Source organism: Parasteatoda tepidariorum, chromosome 3 (genome assembly GCF_982258835.1).
Source record: "Parasteatoda tepidariorum strain Cologne lab strain chromosome 3, Ptep-v5.0, whole genome shotgun sequence".
NCBI classification, from domain to species: domain Eukaryota; kingdom Metazoa; phylum Arthropoda; class Arachnida; order Araneae; family Theridiidae; genus Parasteatoda; species Parasteatoda tepidariorum.
Genome location: NC_141757.1, coordinates 10459256 through 10480642, shown reverse-complemented (window position 1 = coordinate 10480642; position 21387 = coordinate 10459256). Strand labels below are relative to the sequence as shown.

The 21387-nt window shown below is 27.0% G+C and overlaps 1 protein-coding gene across 1 annotated transcript in view; it reads left to right on the top strand.

The window, feature by feature from the left end:
* Nucleotides 1-355: 355 nt before the first annotated feature.
* The window catches only part of LOC107449778 (uncharacterized), a 172539-nt gene continuing 151507 nt past the window's right edge, over nt 356-21387 (top strand). The window contains exon 1 of the mRNA XM_016065427.4: nt 356-959. Within this exon, the coding sequence (XP_015920913.3) occupies nt 608-959 (352 nt within the window). The 5' untranslated portion in view covers nt 356-607. The remainder of the gene's footprint in view (nt 960-21387) is intronic.

The window sequence follows — 21387 nt, the reverse complement described above, 5'->3', positions numbered from 1 at the left end:
CTTTCACTGATTAAGATCTGCGTGATTGCATAGTTTCATTTTTGGCATTCCTTCTTAATAAAAATGTTCACCGATAAAAATAAAAAGATTGAAACAAATTATAAAAAAAAGAGAGAAAGACGAGGAATGCAACAAATCTATTTCTTTTGCCTAAAACCATGATAAAGACGTCCTGCAACACCGCTAAGTGATTGTTGGAGCCGAAGATCGTCAACGCCTGTCAACCACTACATTCTCTACCAATCTATCCATCACTCTACTAAGACACGCCTATAAATTTCCTCATTGGTCTAACGCTAAATAGGTAATTCCAAAATAAGCTCCGCCTCCGTACTTTTTCGATGACGTAACCGACTGGGAGGGAATGGAAGAGGAGCGTCGAAAAGTGGCTGATGCGGCCGCTTACATCCGTAAACGAGGCGTATCAAAGATGAGTGGACGAGTGCAAGGGCTTTCTTTAGCTTCCTAAATCTGTCGGTCAAAACAATTCTGTCAGACTGTCAAAACAATCCCTGCTTGTAAACAAATATTTTTGTCCTCAAACAATATTTTCTACGATGATTGTGTTTCATTTCAACTGAGTATACGAACGAATACTTTTTGTACCATGGATGCTAGACTTTTAGAGCCTGCTTTTGGACATACACACAGCCATGTATTGGCAAGACTCGGGCGATTCCTGCCGTCGCCTTATATGCATTTCGGGTCGCCAATTGCCCCCTATAGTATGCCACTCGCTGCTGCTCACCATGCAGCGGCCCACCATCACCATGCCGCAGCTTTTGACTATGGGCAGGCGGCGGCCGCTGCGGCAGCCATGGCCGGCGGTGTGCCCTATTCTATTGACGGTATCCTAAGCATGACACCGGCCGGTCTGACGGCCGCTGCAAATGGACTCCAAGCCGGTTCTAGTGGTGGGTCCGGCGTTCCGGGTGATTCTCATGGTCATGGTAAAAAAGGTAAGTGCCATTTTTTCACCAGAAAGTTTGGCTAGAATCAATAACATTTGTTTACGAAAAAGTTTAGTTAACATCACTGCGATGACAGTAACAGAAATGTATTGTTATGGGCTCAGTGATTGAATAGCATAGTGTTAAAGACATAATTTTATTTATTTATTTTGCCCAAATGCTTTCAGACATTTGTTTACGTGTATTTGTTAACATTTGTTTACGAAAAAATTTCAGTAACATCATAGAGATGGCAGAAGCTGAAATTTTTAATTTTTATGAGCTTAGTTATTGAATAGCATGGTGTTAAAAGTATCATTTTATTTATTTATTTTGCATAAATGCTTTCAGACATTTGTTTCGGTGTATTTGTTATTAATATTTGTTTACGAAAAAGTTTCGTTAACATCGCAGGGATGACAGAAACTGAAATTTTGTTTATTTTTATGGGCTTAGTTGTTGAATAGCATAATGTTAAATGTATCATTTTATTTATTTATTTTGCACAGATGCTTTCAGACATTTGTGCACATTTGTTTACGTGTATTTGTTGCTAACATTTGTTTACGAAAAATTTTCGTTAACATCACAGAGATGAAAGAAACTGAATTTTTTTATTTTCATGGGCTTAGTTATTGAATGGCATAATGTTAAATGTATAATTTTATTTATTTATTTTACACAAATGCTTTCAGACATGAAGTTGGTTTGTCTATAGGAAGGTATAAATCGGTAAATCCGTGCTAAAATCTTAAACTTATTTTCAGAAGAATTAAAATGTGTGCTTTAAGCTATAGTGAGGCTGTTTTTCCTTTACGAGCTCGCTTTCTCTCAAAATTCAAATGAATAAAAAGAGATAATAAATGAAGAATTAGATTTTAAGTTATGTTTACAAAAAAGCATATTTTTCATTTTTAGTAAATAAAATATTTTCTATTGAATTTTTAGAATCTCTAAATTGCTTTCACGTCCAAGTTATAATAAATTATTTAAATTAAGTAACATTTCATTATTTATGATTAAAAAAAGCACAAAACTTTTAATAATAATAAAAGTATTGTTATTACTTTATCAGACAAATGCGAACAAAAACAGAACCTGTAATAACCTCGAAAAAGATTAAAGCGATGAAAAAGACTTCTTTGTTCACTTATTTAATTACGCTAGAAAAGTTCATATAAAAATTAAATATTGAGTAGTTATGAATAGTTTTATTAATAAATTGACAACAAAGAAAAGTAAACAATTAGTTAAGTTTTATATGTTTAGATTCTAAGCAACATTCTCAGATCAAGAAAAAAAAAATCAAATAAACATTCACTGTATTTATTGTATAAGATAGAGAAAATATAACAGCGTAAGTAATTATTTAACGCTATTATTAGTTTTTGAAGTTGAAAATACTAAATAATAGCATCACTGACTGTAGAATTATATATGTTTTCGAATAATCAGTAATGTTCGGAATATATATATATATATATATATATATATATATATATATATATATATATATATATATATATATATATATATATATATATATATATATATTCCAGATTGTGCATTTATATAATTATGTGAACCAATGAGTTTCACTTGTATGCTTTTTTCCCTCGCCAAAACGAGACGAACTTAGTTATAAATTTCTTTTAAGTTAAAAAAATGCGCGATTCAAAACAGTAAACAATTCACTTTAAAGCAAAAAATAAAACTTTAAAGAAATAATTTTTCTCAATGTCGCTGTTCAAGAACTAAAAGACAGCATATAAAACTAAGTCAAAGAGTATTTATGTTAAAATCAGTCTTTATATTTATTTAACAAGCTTAATTGGTATTTAAAATGGACTTTAACTTGCCAGTCAGTTTTTTTTTTTTCGTTCTGTTCTTTTTCTTTCTTGCTTTCTTTTAAAAAAATTTTTAAGCCTATATGAAAGAATTTTCAATTAAAAACTAATCATTTCCTAATATCGAGACCTTGAAATATAAACTGAACTGATATATGTAATCAAATATACAATTTATGTACGTTTGGCGCACCTATCAGCTGTCTGCCCCTAACTCCTCATAAACTCTCATATTCTACTATAAGGTGATTGATTTCTTGAATTGTCACCCATAAAAAAAAATTAAATTAAAAAAAAAAAATTACATCTGTGACTGAAGAATACCAATTTTAATACTGCAATGTATTGTCTAAAATGGATCGCGACCTTTTTCCCAATTATGCTAAATTATATTAATTTTACATTGGCTCCAAGATTTTTGTGTTCAAAATAAAATTTAGCAAAATTCACAATAACATCGTTTTTAATAATTGTCACTTTGTATAACATTCATGATATTCGATGTAGCTATGTGTATCATCCATAGCCAGTGATACATGTGTGAATAAGAACATGGCGTTGTTCTACTTGTTGGCGAACTCGTTCTCTTGGTACCAATAAGTACTCATTTTTTTCATAAAGTTTGTGAAATTTTCTTTTAAAGAAGAGTAATATAAAGTTTGAGAATTTAAAATTTGTGTTAAAAAAAAAGATGTGAACAATTAATTATTATTACTAACAATTGGTATTAAAATATTCAAGTGTATGAATTAAATGTATTTTAAAAGGCTTGAAATGGAAATGCCGATTGGACGAACAATAACAAGCGTATTTAGGTTTAACATTAACTGAAAATAATTCGATTCTACTATTTTTGAAAACATTCGATAACTTATGTTAGCCTACGTATTTGTTTCTAGTAAATTTTACTTCTGTACATAAATTACGAGTTCACTCAGTTTGAAAGATATGAAGAATTTTCTAGAAGTTTCGTCTGCTTCTATTTTTTAAACATTTTGTAAAAAGCTGTTTCTATGACAGCGCACGTTTCAATCTATAACGATGATTTTCATCAATGAAAATTTCGTTTTTTGATATTGAGAGCGAATCAGATAACGCCAGAAAGAAGATATTGCTTACAAACGACTCCTTGAAAGTTTGCAAGCCACTACTGAGAAAAACACGATTCAAATCGGCGAATCTGTTCCCGAGTTATTAGCGAACACACATCCAGTAAAGTAATTACAGACTTTGTACTAATAATATCGAACTTTTGTATAAATTAATTTACTTATTGTTCATTCTCTTTAAAACTCTCAATGAAAAAAAAAAAAATGCCTGAATATTTTTGTGAATTTTGTGTAATGTTTTGTGAATTTTGAGTGTTTTTGAATTTCGATACAAATGACGTCATGCATATTTAAAGCGATATCCATTGAAATTAAAATTCAGTGTACAGGTCACTTGATTAATTCGAATTGAATATAAACTATTAGTATATACTGCCTTTTATAACATTTTTGAAATTTCAATCGTTAAAATTTCTCTTTGGTCAGAGTTAATGTGTTCACATTAACAAACAATTATAGCCACAATTACTTATTGTGCAAATAACTTCAAACAATTATAGCCACAATTGCTTATTGTGCAAATAACTTCAAACAATTATAGCCGCAATTACTTATTTTGCAAATAACTTCAAAAAATTATAGCCACAATTCCTTATCGTGCAAATAACTTCAAACAATTATACCCACAATTAGTTGTTGTACAAATAACTTCAAACTAACAAAAAACTTATAAATACTAATCTTTTTCCGGTTTTTAGAATCAGAATAAGAAAAACCTAAACTCATAGAAAAGTGGGCTGAATTTTGAACCTTTCGACACTTCGAACTATAATATGATACAAATATTCCAGTTAAATTTATCCACATTTCAAATTGAACTCTTTTTATCATGCACCCCAGCTTAAGATGTGAGATTTAAGTTTATAATAATGACAAGTGTCTCGGAGTTCTTTTGTTTTCATATTAATGAAAACTGTTTTATGTAATTTTTGAAAATAATTCTAATTTAGAACAGAAATTTTGTTATCCTAATACTTATGCGAATGATTTGACATAAACATGCATAAGTGTTTGATTGAAAATAATAATAATGAATCAATAACAATAATAATGAATAAAAATTAATAAATAATAATAAATAAACAAATAATAATGATTTGGTCTAAGCAAATAAATGCACCCAGAATACCAAGAAAATTAGTTCAAAACTAAACTATAATTTAGTTCAGATTTTGCGCAACCTTCAAGATGTTAGTATGAATCAGGGATCTCAACACTGTTACAATTTTCATTTTTAAATTATGGTAAAATAACTGGCAGCAGTCTGTCCATCTGATTAACCGTAAAGTTTATGGTAAAGAACATTTTTTACCTTTATGGGTTTGAAACCGTTTACTAATATGGTTAAAAAACCATGAATACAAAACTGTACGGTTATTTAACCATTTTACGGCTAGCATAGTTTCAAAACCGTAAAAAAAAAAGTTTAACTGTACATAAGAGATAGGTTTTTTGTTAGGCAATGGGCAACAGAGAGTGCAAGACACAAATTGAGGAGTTCAGGAGACTCTTCATGCGAAAATGAAGCAAAATTGTAATGCAAACGCTGGGGCTCGAACAGTAGTTCTGTGGTTCATGAGACTTGCAAGATCTCGGCTTTAGCATGTAAACAGTTGCAAGGAACAGATTGCCTTCTTTAGGTGGGCTTAATTGTTGTGACAAAAATCTTGTTGTTTAACCGTATTTAAGTGGAAACAGTTAATAAATGGTTTTTCTCTTAAAAGTTTGATTACTATCTCATTTATGACTATTTGACTGCTGTGTTTGAATGTGGTAAAACGACATTTGAATAAATTGCTATTTAACCATTTATTCTGAGAAATTTCTAACAGCGAAGCACAATAACCACGGAAAAAAGAAATAGCCCTACAAGAAATAGGCTTCTTTCCAATCCGATTGGAAGAAAGTCTTTTTCAAACAGAAATATGCAAATTTGAAACATTCTTTTTAAACAGTTTGTGATTGCAATGAAGTTTAAATAATTGTATTCATGTCACAAGTCGTTCAATATATCATTTTTAAATAAGTGAAAACTATAAAGAAACAATTGAAATAAAAAACAAATTTAATGAATTTCCTGAAATTACAATAACTGTAATTTTTCCGTATTTAATGTGTAAATGAGTATCGTAAAGCTATATTTTATAATTATTTAAGGAATCGTTAAAACGTCATAATCAAATTTTATTAACTGATGCTATTTAATTAATAAATCACATAACTATACCCACTCACTACTGTAAATCTCCTGTAAAATTCATAAATATAAACAGTAAACTAAATTTTATAATCAACTACTGTTAAGTATAAATACTCAAACCAACTCTCAACTAATAGGATAAATGGGTTTTATGAATAAAATGAGAATAGTTAATTAATTTTAATTGTGAAAAACTTTGAAATCACTGATACCATTTTAAATTTAATTTAATTAAATTTAAGTTATTTTTATTGTATTTATTACTGAAAAGTTGACCTTTTTTAAGTTTTTTTTCTCCATTTTGTCCTCACAAATCCAGAATTATTGTATCCTTAATTTTTTTAATCTCATTTCTCATCGTAGTGTTTGTTCTCATCGAAAAGAAGTTTTTTTTCTTTTCTTTTTTAATTTTTTTTTTATTTATCAGATGAAAGTGCAAAATAAAATTTCTGGAAAAATAAATAATAACACGAGCAATTTTTATTGTTATTTATAAATTTCATTCGGCGGACGACAAATCAATAACACTTGTATTCTTTTTGACATTTAATGAAGAAGCTGCAAGCAATAATTAAGGTTCAGAAAGTTACTCATAAATTAAGGTTCTTTGATTTGAACTCTTTAGTTCTTTGAATGTACTCAAAGTTATCTTTACTTGTTTTACACTTTGATTTGAATATTTAGTTCTTTGAATGTACTCATACGTATTTTATACTTTGATTTGAATTCTTTAGCTGTTTGAATGTACTCATACTTATTTTGCAATCAAGTATGAGTATCACTTGGATTTGAAATCTTTGGTTCTCTTCACTAGTATATAAGTTGTCTTATATACTAGTGAATCTTAAGTTTAGTAATCAAATTTATTTTTACTTATTTTACACTTTGATTTGAACTCATTAGATCTTTGAAAGTACTTAATTTATCTTTACTTACTATACAACTTTGATTTGAATACTTAGTTCCGTGAATTACCTCTGAACCAATAATTGAGTTTTGCATTATTTCTCTACCACAAAGCCTTTTTATTATAATTATTATTATTATTATGATTATTTTAAATTTCAAACAAGCACTTTGGAAAAAAGTTTTTTTTTTTTCAGTTTACCCTTAAAGCTTTACTTTAATTGCTACTGCTTAAGTTGATATCAAGAAGAATATATAAGCGGATTTAGAAAACTCAATTTGCGAATTTTCATTAAAAAGTTAAAACAGCCCGATTTTTGTTATGTATTATATTATTCAATTACTATCGTATATCTTGTTCATTTTTTCAATCGTTTGTAAAATACTTTTTATTCATACACTCAAGTTTTATTACATTATTTTAAAATTGCAGTGGATGATACCTGATGATAATACAATTTTTTTCAAGTATTAATTCATTAATAAAATTTAATTAATTAATTTTAGTTTTATATGGGAGGAAAAAAAATTGTAATTATTCAATAAAAAGTAACTAAAATAAATATTTTGTTTGTTTGCCTAAGTACGAATTGACTTAAATTTTTTTTTGTAATATTACTTGTTTATTGAAACAACGATTAATGAAATTTACTCATTTATTATAAATCACATACTGGGAAATGAACACTCGATGATTTATAAAAAATAATTGTAGCGTGTCTACCACTACAATTATTCAGTTCCAATTCACTAGTATATAACACATCGATTCTATGTTGGGTTATCTCTTCATAGATGAGGACACTCGCCTCACATAATTATTATTTAAGTTGATTTGACTCTTGTTGTAGCTAATCTGCACTTCTATATCCTAATCATAATTTAAATTAAAAACAAGTAATATAAAAAAAATTTTAAGTCAAATCCTACTTAGGTCAATATAGTGAGAAAAAAAATTAGTTACTTTTTATTAATTAATTAAAATTTTTCTCCCCTATAAAACGAAAAGTAATGAATTAAATTTAATGAATGAATTAATATTTGAAAAAAACTGTATTAACATCAAGTGTTACCCACTGCAAGTTTTAAAAAAAGGATTTGAGCTGGATGAATAAAAAGTATTTTATGAACGATTGAGTATTTGAACAAGATATAGGGAGAGTGTGTGTTAAGAGTAGGAATTGAAAAAACTAGATTAGAGGTTGGCATCTTCTCCAATAGGTGAGATGGATTGAAGCTACAAAAATGGTGTTTTCTCTGAAATCCATTTTTTTTAAAGAGTTGATTATATTTTATTTTAATTGTAATTATTTTGTTTTTATGACCACGTTTAACATAATATCCCAAGAATATTTTTATTTTACATCTTTGCAATCTAATATTATAATTGTTTCTGATTGATTATATTTTTAAAATATAATTTAAAAATAATCAAATTTCCTCTACGTATTTTCTGACATTGTTACGAATAGTGTGCTTCGTATTAATTATCAGGGTGCGTAGCGTTTTTTATAAAAGGCTTAAGGGTGCTTATTTTTATTTACGTTTTTTAAAAGCCTTTAAAGGTGCTTTTTTCATTGGGTAAAAAGTGCTTAATTTTCCATCTTTCGAAATAAGATTTTTTTCTTTGCCGCGTCGAATGTCGTCATAAATGGTAAAAAATAAAGCATGATTTTCACTATTTTTTTCTGCAATATATATCAGACGCTAGTTATTTTATCATGATTATGCAAAGCTTTTGAAAATAATTTTGCATTTTGTTCATTTTATGTATATAAATGAAGAACTTTAAACAATAAGAGGAAATAATTTTTATTACTGCACAGATCTTGATTGAGATTTTTATTTTGGAAAGTGCTTAAAAGAGTGCTTACTTTTTATTGAAAAAATCTGACTATGCACCCAAAATTTTTTTAGATTTTTTTTTTTGACAGCATCTTTTCGTTTTAACAATGGCATATTTGAATTCTTTTTGACAAACCTTGTTATTAACTTCAAAATTTCCGGCAAGTCCAGCAAAAAATAAGATATATGTTTCTAGTCTCTGTATACAATGAAGACATTTTTTTGCGAAGGGGCGAAACGCATTGTTTGAGAAAAATACTTGCATCATTTTGGGGATTTAAAAATAATTCTCCGAAATTCCAAAGTTCTAATTTTTCATTTCAAAAGTCGGACAAAGCATTTGATTTCGAAGAAAGGTGAATGTAATAAATTTAAAATCATATCAATTTAAAAGCTTACTTACTATTTGAATACAGGTCGTTCAAATTAGCATGTTTTTGCCAATTTTAAACTCCTTTCCCCTTTTGTGAGTAAAATAAGAAATTCACAAATCCCCCCCCCCCCCGACTTACTTAAAAAACTTGATCCCCCTTTGTTTTTACCACAACAATGACTTCCGCTGCAACAACTTAAATTCAGGATTAAATTCAAACAAATGATCTGATTTTGTTTAAAATAAAACTTATTTTTAAATTTGAAAAAAAATATTAGATGGATATTGTATGAGTATAGTATTTTTTAGAAAACTTTTGCATTTTCCTTCTGGGATTAAAAACAATAGATTTTTTTAAACTCCTAGAAGAAAATTTGTTCCAACATTTTCTTTTCCTAAACTTAATTATTATTTCAAATTTGACAAATTTCGAAAGGTGTTTTTTACCAAATTTTTTTGTAGCACATTATTCGTACATTTAACACAAAAAACTTTTGTGTTGAAAATAGGGCAATTTTAATGTCTTACGTTAGCATTGTTGTACCTTCTTTTCCTACTTAAATTGTTGTATATTGGAAATTAATTCTTTTGAATTATATAGATATTAAAACTATCTATTTTAAAAGCGCCTCACGGAGAAAGGCTGAAGTTAATTTTATCAAGAAAAAACGCTTGTCAGTAATAAAAATAAATTTTGAAAAATAATTTGTATTTTTTTCGTATCAAAAAAAAAAAAATATATATATATATATATATATATATATATATATATATATATATATATATATATATATATATATATATATATATATATATATATATATATATATATATATATATATATATATATATATATATATATATATATATATATATATATACGCAATAGAAAATTAACTAAGAAATTTAATGATATTGGCATATTGGCACAAAATTTAGGTCCATATACCATAAATGAATTATTAAAATTCTAAAATGTGCTCTAAATGATCTCAATAGTTTTTGTCTAAATGTTTTCAATTGATTATCTTTAGGTCTATTTGCAAAATGGAAATGGCTACTTAATCAATACTTTTTCTCAATAATAAAAGCACTATAAACGGCAATAATAATTCAACTAATTTTTCTAAAATTAATTATACTATTAGACAATTTCAGATGAATTTTGTGGTAACTCCCATAGAAAACGTTAATAATATATATTTATCTCCGGAAAAAAATTCGGTTTCGTACTTTATTAAATATGGAATTGACAAATAAAAAGAATTTCAAACTAAGTAATTTAAAATAATATTATCATAAAGTGTTTAACTTTCTATTAGTGATTAAATACTAAAATCACTTTCCATGTTTAATAACAATTCCATACAATTTCCATGTTTAATAATTTGCCCAAAATTTCATACAATATCCGTTATAAATTTCGAAGGATCACTTGTGGTTCTGATATTTATCTAACTTTACCTGGTACTATATTCTCTTATTACTTAAGAATATTGTTAAAGAATGTTTTATATGGATTTTTATCTATCGGCCTATTTTAGAATCTATTTACATTATCTTTGATTTTACTTGTATTATTGTAAAAAATCTATTGCAACTTTTGATTTCGAGAATCTTTTTAATCGCATGCCACTTTTTGAATAAAGATTAAAATCTTTTATGGCTATAAAACATCCTAAACTGTTATTTTGAACATTGGAAAATTCAAATAAATAACTATTTTTTGAATAGCTATCACTACAGTGGAATTTTTTTTTTATACAAATCATTGGAATACCACAAGGATATAATTTTTCGTCACTTTTGGCTAACTAATTTTTACACTAATATGAAAATAATTAAATATTAAAAATATTTTCGGGTTTATGAATAATTTAATTATTTTTATTTTCTAATTTTTTGTGAATAATCTATGATTTGAAGAAATTATCTTTCTTCGTAATACAATAATACTTAAATTTTTAAAAAAATTAAATTTAAAGTAATGCCTGCATTTTTGACAAAAAGGAAGGATAAAAAGAAACTTATAGCATAGAATTTTAAATGGACGTTCTAAAAACATTTATATAAATATTATTTTTTGTCAAATTAGTACAATTAAATGAAATTGTTGTAATGTTTATTTATCTATAAACAAATTGGCCTACTTTTCCAAAATTTAATTAAAGATAGATACTATCCAATAAATGTTATAAAATTCTATACAAAATCATTGAGCTATATTAATTTTTTATATTAAGTTATATAGAATAATATAATTATTGCCATGAGCAATTTTAATTCGGGCAACCTCCCGTCAACCAATAATTAAAATTAGCTCTTAAGTACATCATATCTCTTTCCTCTTTCATTTATGTATTTCTTATATTTTTGTGTGCTTTATTTCGTGTATTTATTCAATTTTTTGTTGATCTAAGTAGGAATTGACTTTAATTTTTTTAAATTTATTTATTTATTTTATTATATATATATATATATATATATATATATATATATATATATATATATATATATATATATATATATATATATATATATATATATATATATATATATATATATATATATATATATATATATATATATATATTGTTCTTCGGCTATGCTACTGAATCGAATCAGTGATTGCTTTTCACATCACTGTATTGATTTGGCGATATTAATACAATATCTAAAGGCACTGATTTTCGCCAATATAACTGTTTGGGTTGAAAAAGAAAGTATACTCTCGAAAACCTTGTCATGTGAACAAAAAAAATATGCCCTTGTCATTCTATATCTACCTAATGTTAATTTGAATTCCTATGTCAAAGGATTTCTTTTCAAAACCTTGGCGAGTTTTTTTTGGAAAAATCATAATGTAAACCAATTCTTTTCTATTTAATGCGTAATTGTTCTTGTCTTACTTCTAAACTTACTTTCATTGTTATATTTAGACTTATAGTCAACTATCATTACATACATATTTATTAGTAGTTATTTTTTTATGTTTCATGACTATACTTTTTATAGTAATAATTTAGAATATATATTTTTTTACTTTTTAGAACATATTTCGTTCTCAACTTGTCATCTCGAAAACTCGCTATCGCGATTTTTTTTTTTTTTTTTTAACGTCTCTTCGACTTTGAAATATCAAGAGTATACTTGCATATCTTTTTGTGGTTACTGCGTTTTTATTTTTTAACTATTAAAACGTATTTGTTTTCTTAATTTTTAAATAATTATTTCTTTTATTTAAGTTTTTTAATTGCTTTGTCCTTATTTTCTTTTCTTGTCGGAGTTTTCTTAAAGTGATTTTAAGTAAAGGGCTCTGCGTATTGCACCTCTTACTTTTGTTTTCAATTTTAATAACTTAATGGCTCCTAAAACTTTTAATGCTACCAAATTTCATCTAAATTAGAAATGGTGTGTAAAATAAATAACGATAGAACTCAATAAGGCTTCAAAGCGCCGTTATTTTTCAGATATTGGCCCTATATAGAATTATCCCATTCACCGATATTTTACAGCCACTCGTCGAACAGTGGACCCAATTTTTTGGGGCTTTACGACTATTAATGTTCAACTCCGTAGCGTAGCCTTATAATTTTGAATCAAATCCAGAAGACAAGGGAAGTCCTGGATCAGTACCCCCAGAGGTATTGATTCTTTATGGGAACATGGAGGACTTTGCGACTCGACAGATTTGACGTGCATCCAGTCACCATTTACTGCACGAAGAGTCTTGGGCAGGAGGGAATCGAACCCACAAACTCTCGAACATGGGTCCAGTGCCCTACTACCCTGGCTATCCCGGCCTAAAATAATGTAGGCCCTATGTGAAATTGACAGATTCATCCGATTTTTTATATTCATTTTTCAGCCAATATCGGCTCTATATCTAGGAGCCGTCAATATATTGGCTTTATTTAGGACCAATATTAAAAAAAATCTAGACATCCCAATATTGGTCCCTCAGTGCGTGTTAATACAGGACACATATTGAGCCAATTTTGAACCCCAACTGGGGCCAAGGTTGTTGCTAGTGTATATTTACAAAAATTATTTATTTATTATTCACCATGAAGAAAACGGACACCATGCTGAATTTTTTCAAATGAAAAATATGGATTTTTTTATTTTTATTAATTTATGAATTCAACTTTCAATCAGTGCACGAGGAAAGAAAAAAAAAACACTCTAATAACTTATCAGATCATTAACTTGAGATTATTTATCACCACAAAAACAGTATTAATAAATAATGAAATAAATAAAAGTAGGTATATATTTGGATGCTAGTTATAGAAAGAAAAAGAAACGCTTAGTGGCGTTTGCTTTTTGGATAAAAACCTGAGATGGAAACGCTAAAAAACTCTTTTGAGTCTAAATGACTTTTAAGCAGGGAGGGGGGAGGGGAACAAAGCAGACGGGGGGGGGATGGCGTGAAAATGAACCACGTAATAACAGTTATAAAAGTGCGAGACTTCGCGGAATATCAGTACTTTAGAGCAATCCTCTTGTTAAAGTCGTAAAAGAAAAAAATTCTTTTTTTTTTTTTGTGTGTGTGAGAGCTTCCTCTAGACACTATAGGGTTGGACCAAGAAATCAACCGTCAACTACACGTGTTTTGTATTGAATCAATGGCTGATGCATGCGATTGCGATGAAAATAGAGTTATAATCGATGATGTGTCTTCTATCTGCTCGTCAATGAAGATATTAGTAGCAACTGTTGGAGTTATCGTTTGCCAATCGATGTCACGTTAAAAAAAATTTTTTTTTTTTTCTTCAGTCGCATCCATTATCGTTTGATTATGCACATGTGAAATATCCAATGATTGTTAGATGTGCAAACTATAACTCTAGCATTACGAAGATAATGGACTTCTGATATGTATTTGACAAAAAAGTGAAATATTTTGGCTCTATAAAGAATATTATTATTGTATAGGGATAGTATTGTACAGTGTTTGTATAGTGAAAAAATGTCAATGTTTCTGGAGGAAAAAATGAGAATCACACACAAAAAAAGCTTCCTTTTTCTTCCGTAGCCTTTCTATTATGATAATTTCGTTTAATATAGTCGCAAATGCCAGTAAGTACAATGAGCCAAAATAGTAATTTTAAATAACTTTTGCTCTAATGATTTGATTGTCACAAAACTAGAATTTGATTGTTACAAAAATAATTTATTTGGCATCCACCATACTGAAAACGGGCATTTGCCTGTGTAAAAGAGAAATATGGATTAACAGAATTTATTATAATTTTTTTATTCTGCCTTCCCCATCACATTCACCATACCGAATATGGTTTTTTGCCGGCGTAATAGAGAAATAATGGGGATTAAAAAAATATTCTGAACATTCACTGAATAATAGAATAATTCTGAAGTTGCTATGAGAATATTCACCAGAATATGTAGACATTCAGTAATTTCAATCCTACACAATAACAGAGATTTTGTTGAATCATGAACTGAATCATAGATTAGAGCATATTATGAATTTTTTTTTTTTGCCTTAAAAAATCGTTTGCCGACAAAGTTGCATCCACTTCATGACGTCACGAGCTTAAGGAGTGCCCGAGAAAAAAAGAATTCATTTTATTAATGCGATTTCATTCATTTTTCAACAAAATTTCGATAAAATAATTCTTACGCAACCATTAGTAGACCGAAGATTATTAAAAGAAAGAATGAAAAAAAAAGAAAAAGAGATTAGAAATCTTAATTCTCAGACGAAAATCGGATTTCGAATTCTGGAAGCGTCGTCCAATCACATTCAATATGCTCTTTTTGATAAGAAGGTGATTTTTGCCCAGCGCTGAATAAAAAATCGATTAACACGAGGTACCGAAGTATATCGTCTATTTAGTAACACAAAAAGGAAGTGAGTTGCAGGGGAGGGGGGAGAGAAGATTCGAACTGAAAATGATGTTCTCTTATGAACCTTATGCACAAGAGGACTCCAGTGAAATACGAAAATTCGCAGCATCTTCGAATAAGTTTTTCTTCTTTTCTTCATATTCTGATTAATATTTCAATGTGTTAAGTTTTGTTCCCATGGTACGGAAAAGTATGTTGTAATCTTTCTTTTAAACCTTTAATGACTTAATCTCGGATAGAGTTTCACTTCTTTTTTTTTTTTTTTTAAAGCTATTAATATGTACATTTTCTGATAGTTTTCACGTCATAAACTAAAATAAATTAATCATTCTTTTTCTTTAAAAAAAAGCATAACAATTTTGATATTGAATGTATTTTGATAGCTTTGATGTTACTTACGAGGTTATTAATAAGACAAATAATATATTGCAAAAAAATTCAAAGTCAATTCCTACTTAGGAAAACAAAGAAAATTTTTTATTTTAGTTACTTTTTATTAAATAATTAAAAAATTTTCTCCCATATAAAACTAAAATTAATTTAATAAATTTAAATAATGAATTAATATCTGAAAAATTGTATTAACATCAAGTGTACAAGTTTAGAAAAAATGTATTTGAACTTGTATGGATGATTAAAAAGTATTTTATGAAAGATAGAAAATTTGATCAAGATATAGGAAGAGTGTCAACTAATAGTAGGAAAAGAAAAAAAAATCATAAGAATTGCTATATTCAATGCGTGCACTGTAAAGAAAGGGTTTCACAAAATTTTCAAAAAAATGTATCAAAATAATAACTCAGATACAAATAATAGCCGAATTTGAAAACTACTTTCATTCAAAATTGAAACAACATATAGTACTCATCTTTGATGGAAATTCAGGATTCGAACACAGGACCTCTGGGTTTTAGGATGCTCTAACCCAACCGTACACAAATGGTCCTCCGTGGAACCTTAGGGTTCCAAGAGTTAGTAATTTTTACAAACAGTGTTTTTAATTTTAAATTTAGGAATCTGTAATTACATTTAAATTCCATTATTTATATATATATATATATATATATATATATATATATATATATATATATATATATATATATATATATATATATATATATATATATATATATATATATATATATATATATATATATATATATATATATATATATATATATATATAAACTATGGATTTTTGATGGAATCTAAATGTAATTAATTACAGATTCTTGAATTTAAAAAAAAAAAACTGCTTGTAAAAATTACAAAAAATGCTGAAATTCTGTTTTAAGCTTTCAAAAACTTTGTTTTATGTTTGACAAATGTGTCAATTGTATTTTAAGATAATATTATTCCGATACGATTAATTAATTTATTTATTATTTAATTTTTTCATTTTTTTTTATCTCCGTTTGCTAAATAGGCCACAAAGTTTGCATCAACATAATTAGAAACCAAAGTGAAAAACAATCGAGGAAGTTTCTAATTCCATTTATAAGTACATTTAGAAAGCCATAAATATTTAAATTATTAGATATTAATATTCTATCATCATTAATCATATTAAATGTTCTACTAATTGATTTTGTTCGTTTTATAAATGAATGGAAAATGCTAATATTTTTTTTGTAACCTTGAAAACTAATAAATGGAAAACAGGAGTGTTTATAAAGGAAAAAAATAATAAGATTTGATTTGGTAAATAGAGTATAAAATTGCAATCATGTAACTATTATGAAATGTTTTAAAATACACCGTCTGGATGAATGATTCCAAATAATCGATTCGTGAATTGACCAAAAATTTCATTTTAGAGAAAAAGGAAGGCAGTCGATTTAATTACCTCGATTGTAATTATTATTATTGTGATTCAAATTACCTTGCCCTTCATCATTTAAACTTAATCATGTTTCCAGTAAAATCTAATTTCAAATTTTCCGCCAAACTGACTTCAAACCTAATCAAATTCCAACTGTTTAATTTTTCTTTTCCCTTTACAAAACGAAAATACAGATTATTTTCCCTTTTTTTAATATAACTAATAACACAAACGCAAATATTTAATATTAATTTCTAAAAGAGCGATTTGTCGAATTGTTGCCTTAAATATACAATTTGTCTATTTTGTTAAGTACAAATACCGTCTGCTTATATTTCAAAATGGACAGCGGTAATTTGTACCGCAGTGTGCCAAAAATCATCACGATGATTGTTGACCGTAGGTAATAGTCCGAAAATAAAAAATAAAGGGACATTACAGTCAATATGATTATTTTTGTCAAAAAACATTCATTTTTTCAAATGCAATCAAACCGAGAGAGAACAGGTTCTTTGTCGCGTGTTTTTCTACTTACGACTTTTCCATGCAAATTAAGTCGCACGATAACTGAGCACAAATATCGATTTATTGATATCTAAAGGGGGGGGAGGGGGAGACGAGAGCGAAAGATATTTAAACAGAATCCATTATACAACGAAATTCTTCGCGCGATGTACCCCATTTGTAGGGGACCGTCAAATCTAATTAAGGTGTTTTCTTCGTTGAAAAATTCTTTCTTTTTTCCACCATTCTAAATCGAGAGCACGGAATTATTTCTTTTTCGTTCGGTTTTTAAGTGAGAAGATAATCACTTCACATGGCGTAACTTTAGAGTCCAGTGTTCACTCGATTTGGATGCATTAATCAAATTCTGAAAAAGTGAAAAGAACGAATGTAGTTTGAACGCATTACTCTAAGTGTCCACCTAATGATTACTCAAAAAAAAAAAAAAAAAAAAAGAAGAAGATGTATTAGTCCATTTTACGATGTAAAGAATTCAAATTATGGTGCCAGTAAAAAATTTCGAATTTAAAATGAATTTTTTTTTTCATGGTTAGGTACAATTTTAAGTTAGGATAGCCAAGTGATTTAATTAAGTTTTTTAAAAAACAAAAACAAATTCCTATCTTAATGATTTTATTTAAATGAGAAATTTCAGTGTAGGAATAAACATACAGTCCATTGCCAAAATATTAAACGCACTCTAACATTCGATTAAAAATTTTAATTATCAGGTGATACTATACAGCTTTATCGTTTTTACGTGACTGAAACCGGTTTGCACTATTTTACGTTCGTGTATCAATTGGTTAAATTAGGCGATATATAATATAAATTCGAAAACTGGATACATTAGACGATATTACATATATATATATATATATATATATATATATATATATATATATATATATATATATATATATATATATATATATATATATATATATTAGGACTGGGCTATAAATCGATATATCGCGACATATCGATTTAACGCCTATATCGGCAAACCGATACAGCGACTTTCATTCCAAGCGATGCATCAGAAATCTGATTTAAGCCGTAGAGTGAAGAAGACGATATAACGATTTAGCGATATAGCGATACACGCAAGGACTTTCTCTTACGTTCCGATGCCAACTCGCGCTGTGGAAGACGATATTGTTTCGTTATGTTGAGACGGCCTTGACTGATGAGCGGTAGAATCAGAATCACTTTTGAGAACTTATATCGTTATATCACATGTTCGTTTTCGCAACTTCGCGATTTGAAATCGTTTCTTGTAGATTATTTTCAATGGGATTAACTTCGTGATCGCCGTCGTAAGCTTGTTCTGAACGCAATCTATTATTGAAAAGAATTTATAAAGAAAAGTTTCTTCATTAATTAGGTAAGTTTTTTATTTATTTTCTGACAAAACTTTTTTTATATTTTTAAATGTGAAAATTATCGGAAATCTAATTTAAGGCACCCATAAGGAATTAAATTACAAAGTAAATAAATTTGTTAGGTTATTTTTTTACTTTCTTTTAATTTATTAAAAACCTTTCGGATAAAACTTCTAATAATTTAATGGGCTTCTATTACTGATTTTAAATTTATAAATCTTGAGTTGTTTTTATTTTTAGAAATAAAGTTAAAACAAAACTTATTTTTTGGACATAAGTCAATAAACTTTATTTGTTCAAAAGAATTTGAAAAGTTTGCGAACTTTATTCATTTCTTTTTTTTTTTTTATCAATTACTACTTCGTTTTATTAGAGAGTAAAATCATTATTTTTTTTTAATTTTCGTTTTATATTATTAGTTAATTAGCTAAATATATTACCGAATATCACAATTCTTTTGTTTTTATTTTTAAGAATTTAATTAAGAAACTTTGCCTTACTTTGTTTTTCGTTCATAATTCGGTCATTATTTAATTTGATTTAATTATTTATATGAAATAATAATAAAAATAGTGTTTAAGAAGCATTTTTTTCTAAAATTTATTTAGCTCTTTGTTTTAAGCATACAAATAATTTTTTAACGAACTTATTTTTAAAATTTTGTTCCTTTGCTGTTAGGTAAATATATTGATAAATTTCACTTTTATTTATTTTTTTATTTTTAAACTAAGAAATCTTTTGTTATTTGCGTGATCATTTTTAGAAAATATAACAAAACTTGTGTTTACTTCTTCATTAAGAATTTGAACATTATGATCGAACTTAATAATTCTGTAATTATTTACGCATAATAGTACAAGCAAATATTGATTTGTTAAAAGAAGTTTCTTTTTTTTAAAAAATAAAATATTTTTAACACTTTGTTTTAAGTGTATAATGAATTTCTTAACAAACTTTTTTTTTAATTTTTTAAATTTTCTTTCAATAATTTCAGCTAGATATCTTTATAAAATTCCCTTTTTATTTTTAAACTGAGAAATCTTTCAGAGAACGAAAATTTTAAGAAATTATTACAAATCTTATGTTTACTTTTTAGTTTAAAATTCGAACATTTTTAATTTTAAACTTCGGCTTTTAGTCAATCTAACTTTTATTTTAATTAAAATATATTTTGAAATTTTAAAATCAGCTTTTGTTTAATAACCATTTTTTTTTCATTAAGGGTGTTTTAGGGGTTAACTTAAATTAAGACTGCTTATACCTAAACGATAAAGAAGTGCAAATATTTCATTCTGTATCTACACACATTTTTTCAATAAATATTTTAAGTAAGATTTGTACATCTTAGTCAATTTATTTAATATCTTTCTTTAGCAAAACATATATATTTTCAAATTTATAAATTGATTTAAATCAATATGCGTATGAAGTCTTGATAGAAATCTGACTTTCTGTGCCTTAAAGTAAATGAAATTCAAAAATACTATATCGCGATACATCGCTATATCGCGATGCAAAACTGACGATATATCACGATATATAATTTCTAATATCGCCCAGTCCTAATATATATATATATATATATATATATATATATATATATATATATATATATATATATAAAATATATATATATAAAATATATAGAATAATTATTATATCAGTTTTTATATTAGTATATTATAATAATTAGACCAAATTATTAGACGCACTGTAGTGCTTTAATAATTACATATTTTGCACGAGTTTATTTGAAATACGTTTTTAACAAACGTACGTTTTGAAATACGTATTTAAACAAACATGCAATGGGTTTTAACTCAAGATATCTCTTACATACTTCCTATTTGTATTTATTTCCAGCGTAATGCATTACAATGTTAACCAATTGATACACAAACGTGAACAAGTGCAAACCAGTTTCAGCAGCGTAAAAACAATAAATCTGATATAATAAATATTCTATATTTATATAATATATCGTCTAATTCATCCAATCGTCCAATTTATATTACATATCGTCTAATTTAACCAATTGATACACAAACGTAAACAAGTGCAAACCGGTTTCAGCAGCGTAAAAACAATAAAGCTGTATAGTATCACCTGATAATAAAATTTTTACATAGAATCTTATAGTGCGTCTAATAAGTTGGCCAGGGACTTTATAAAGAGCATGAAACAAACCATACTATGTGTCCAATATTCAAATAATGCTAGTCTAAAGAAATGTATGAATATAAAGTAGTTTTTATATTTAAAAATAATAATTTTCGGAATTCTTAGAAGAAAAAATTATCTTGAATTTCCCAAAAAAAAAAGGTCAATATGCAAGTCAATTTAAATCCGAGAAATTAAATCAATTTAAAAAGCGTTGACATTCGTTGCTTATTTATATTTGACCACAGAGTCAAATTTAGTAACTGTTTAGAGATTCTGTTTGTTTACTAATAGTTTTATGTATCACTTGAATGAATATCCTGATCTTTACCTTTTAAGAGTAAATGATTGCTATCAAAACTTCATTGTTTTCTGATTCTGCCTGATGGCCAATTTATGGAAATGATTTCAA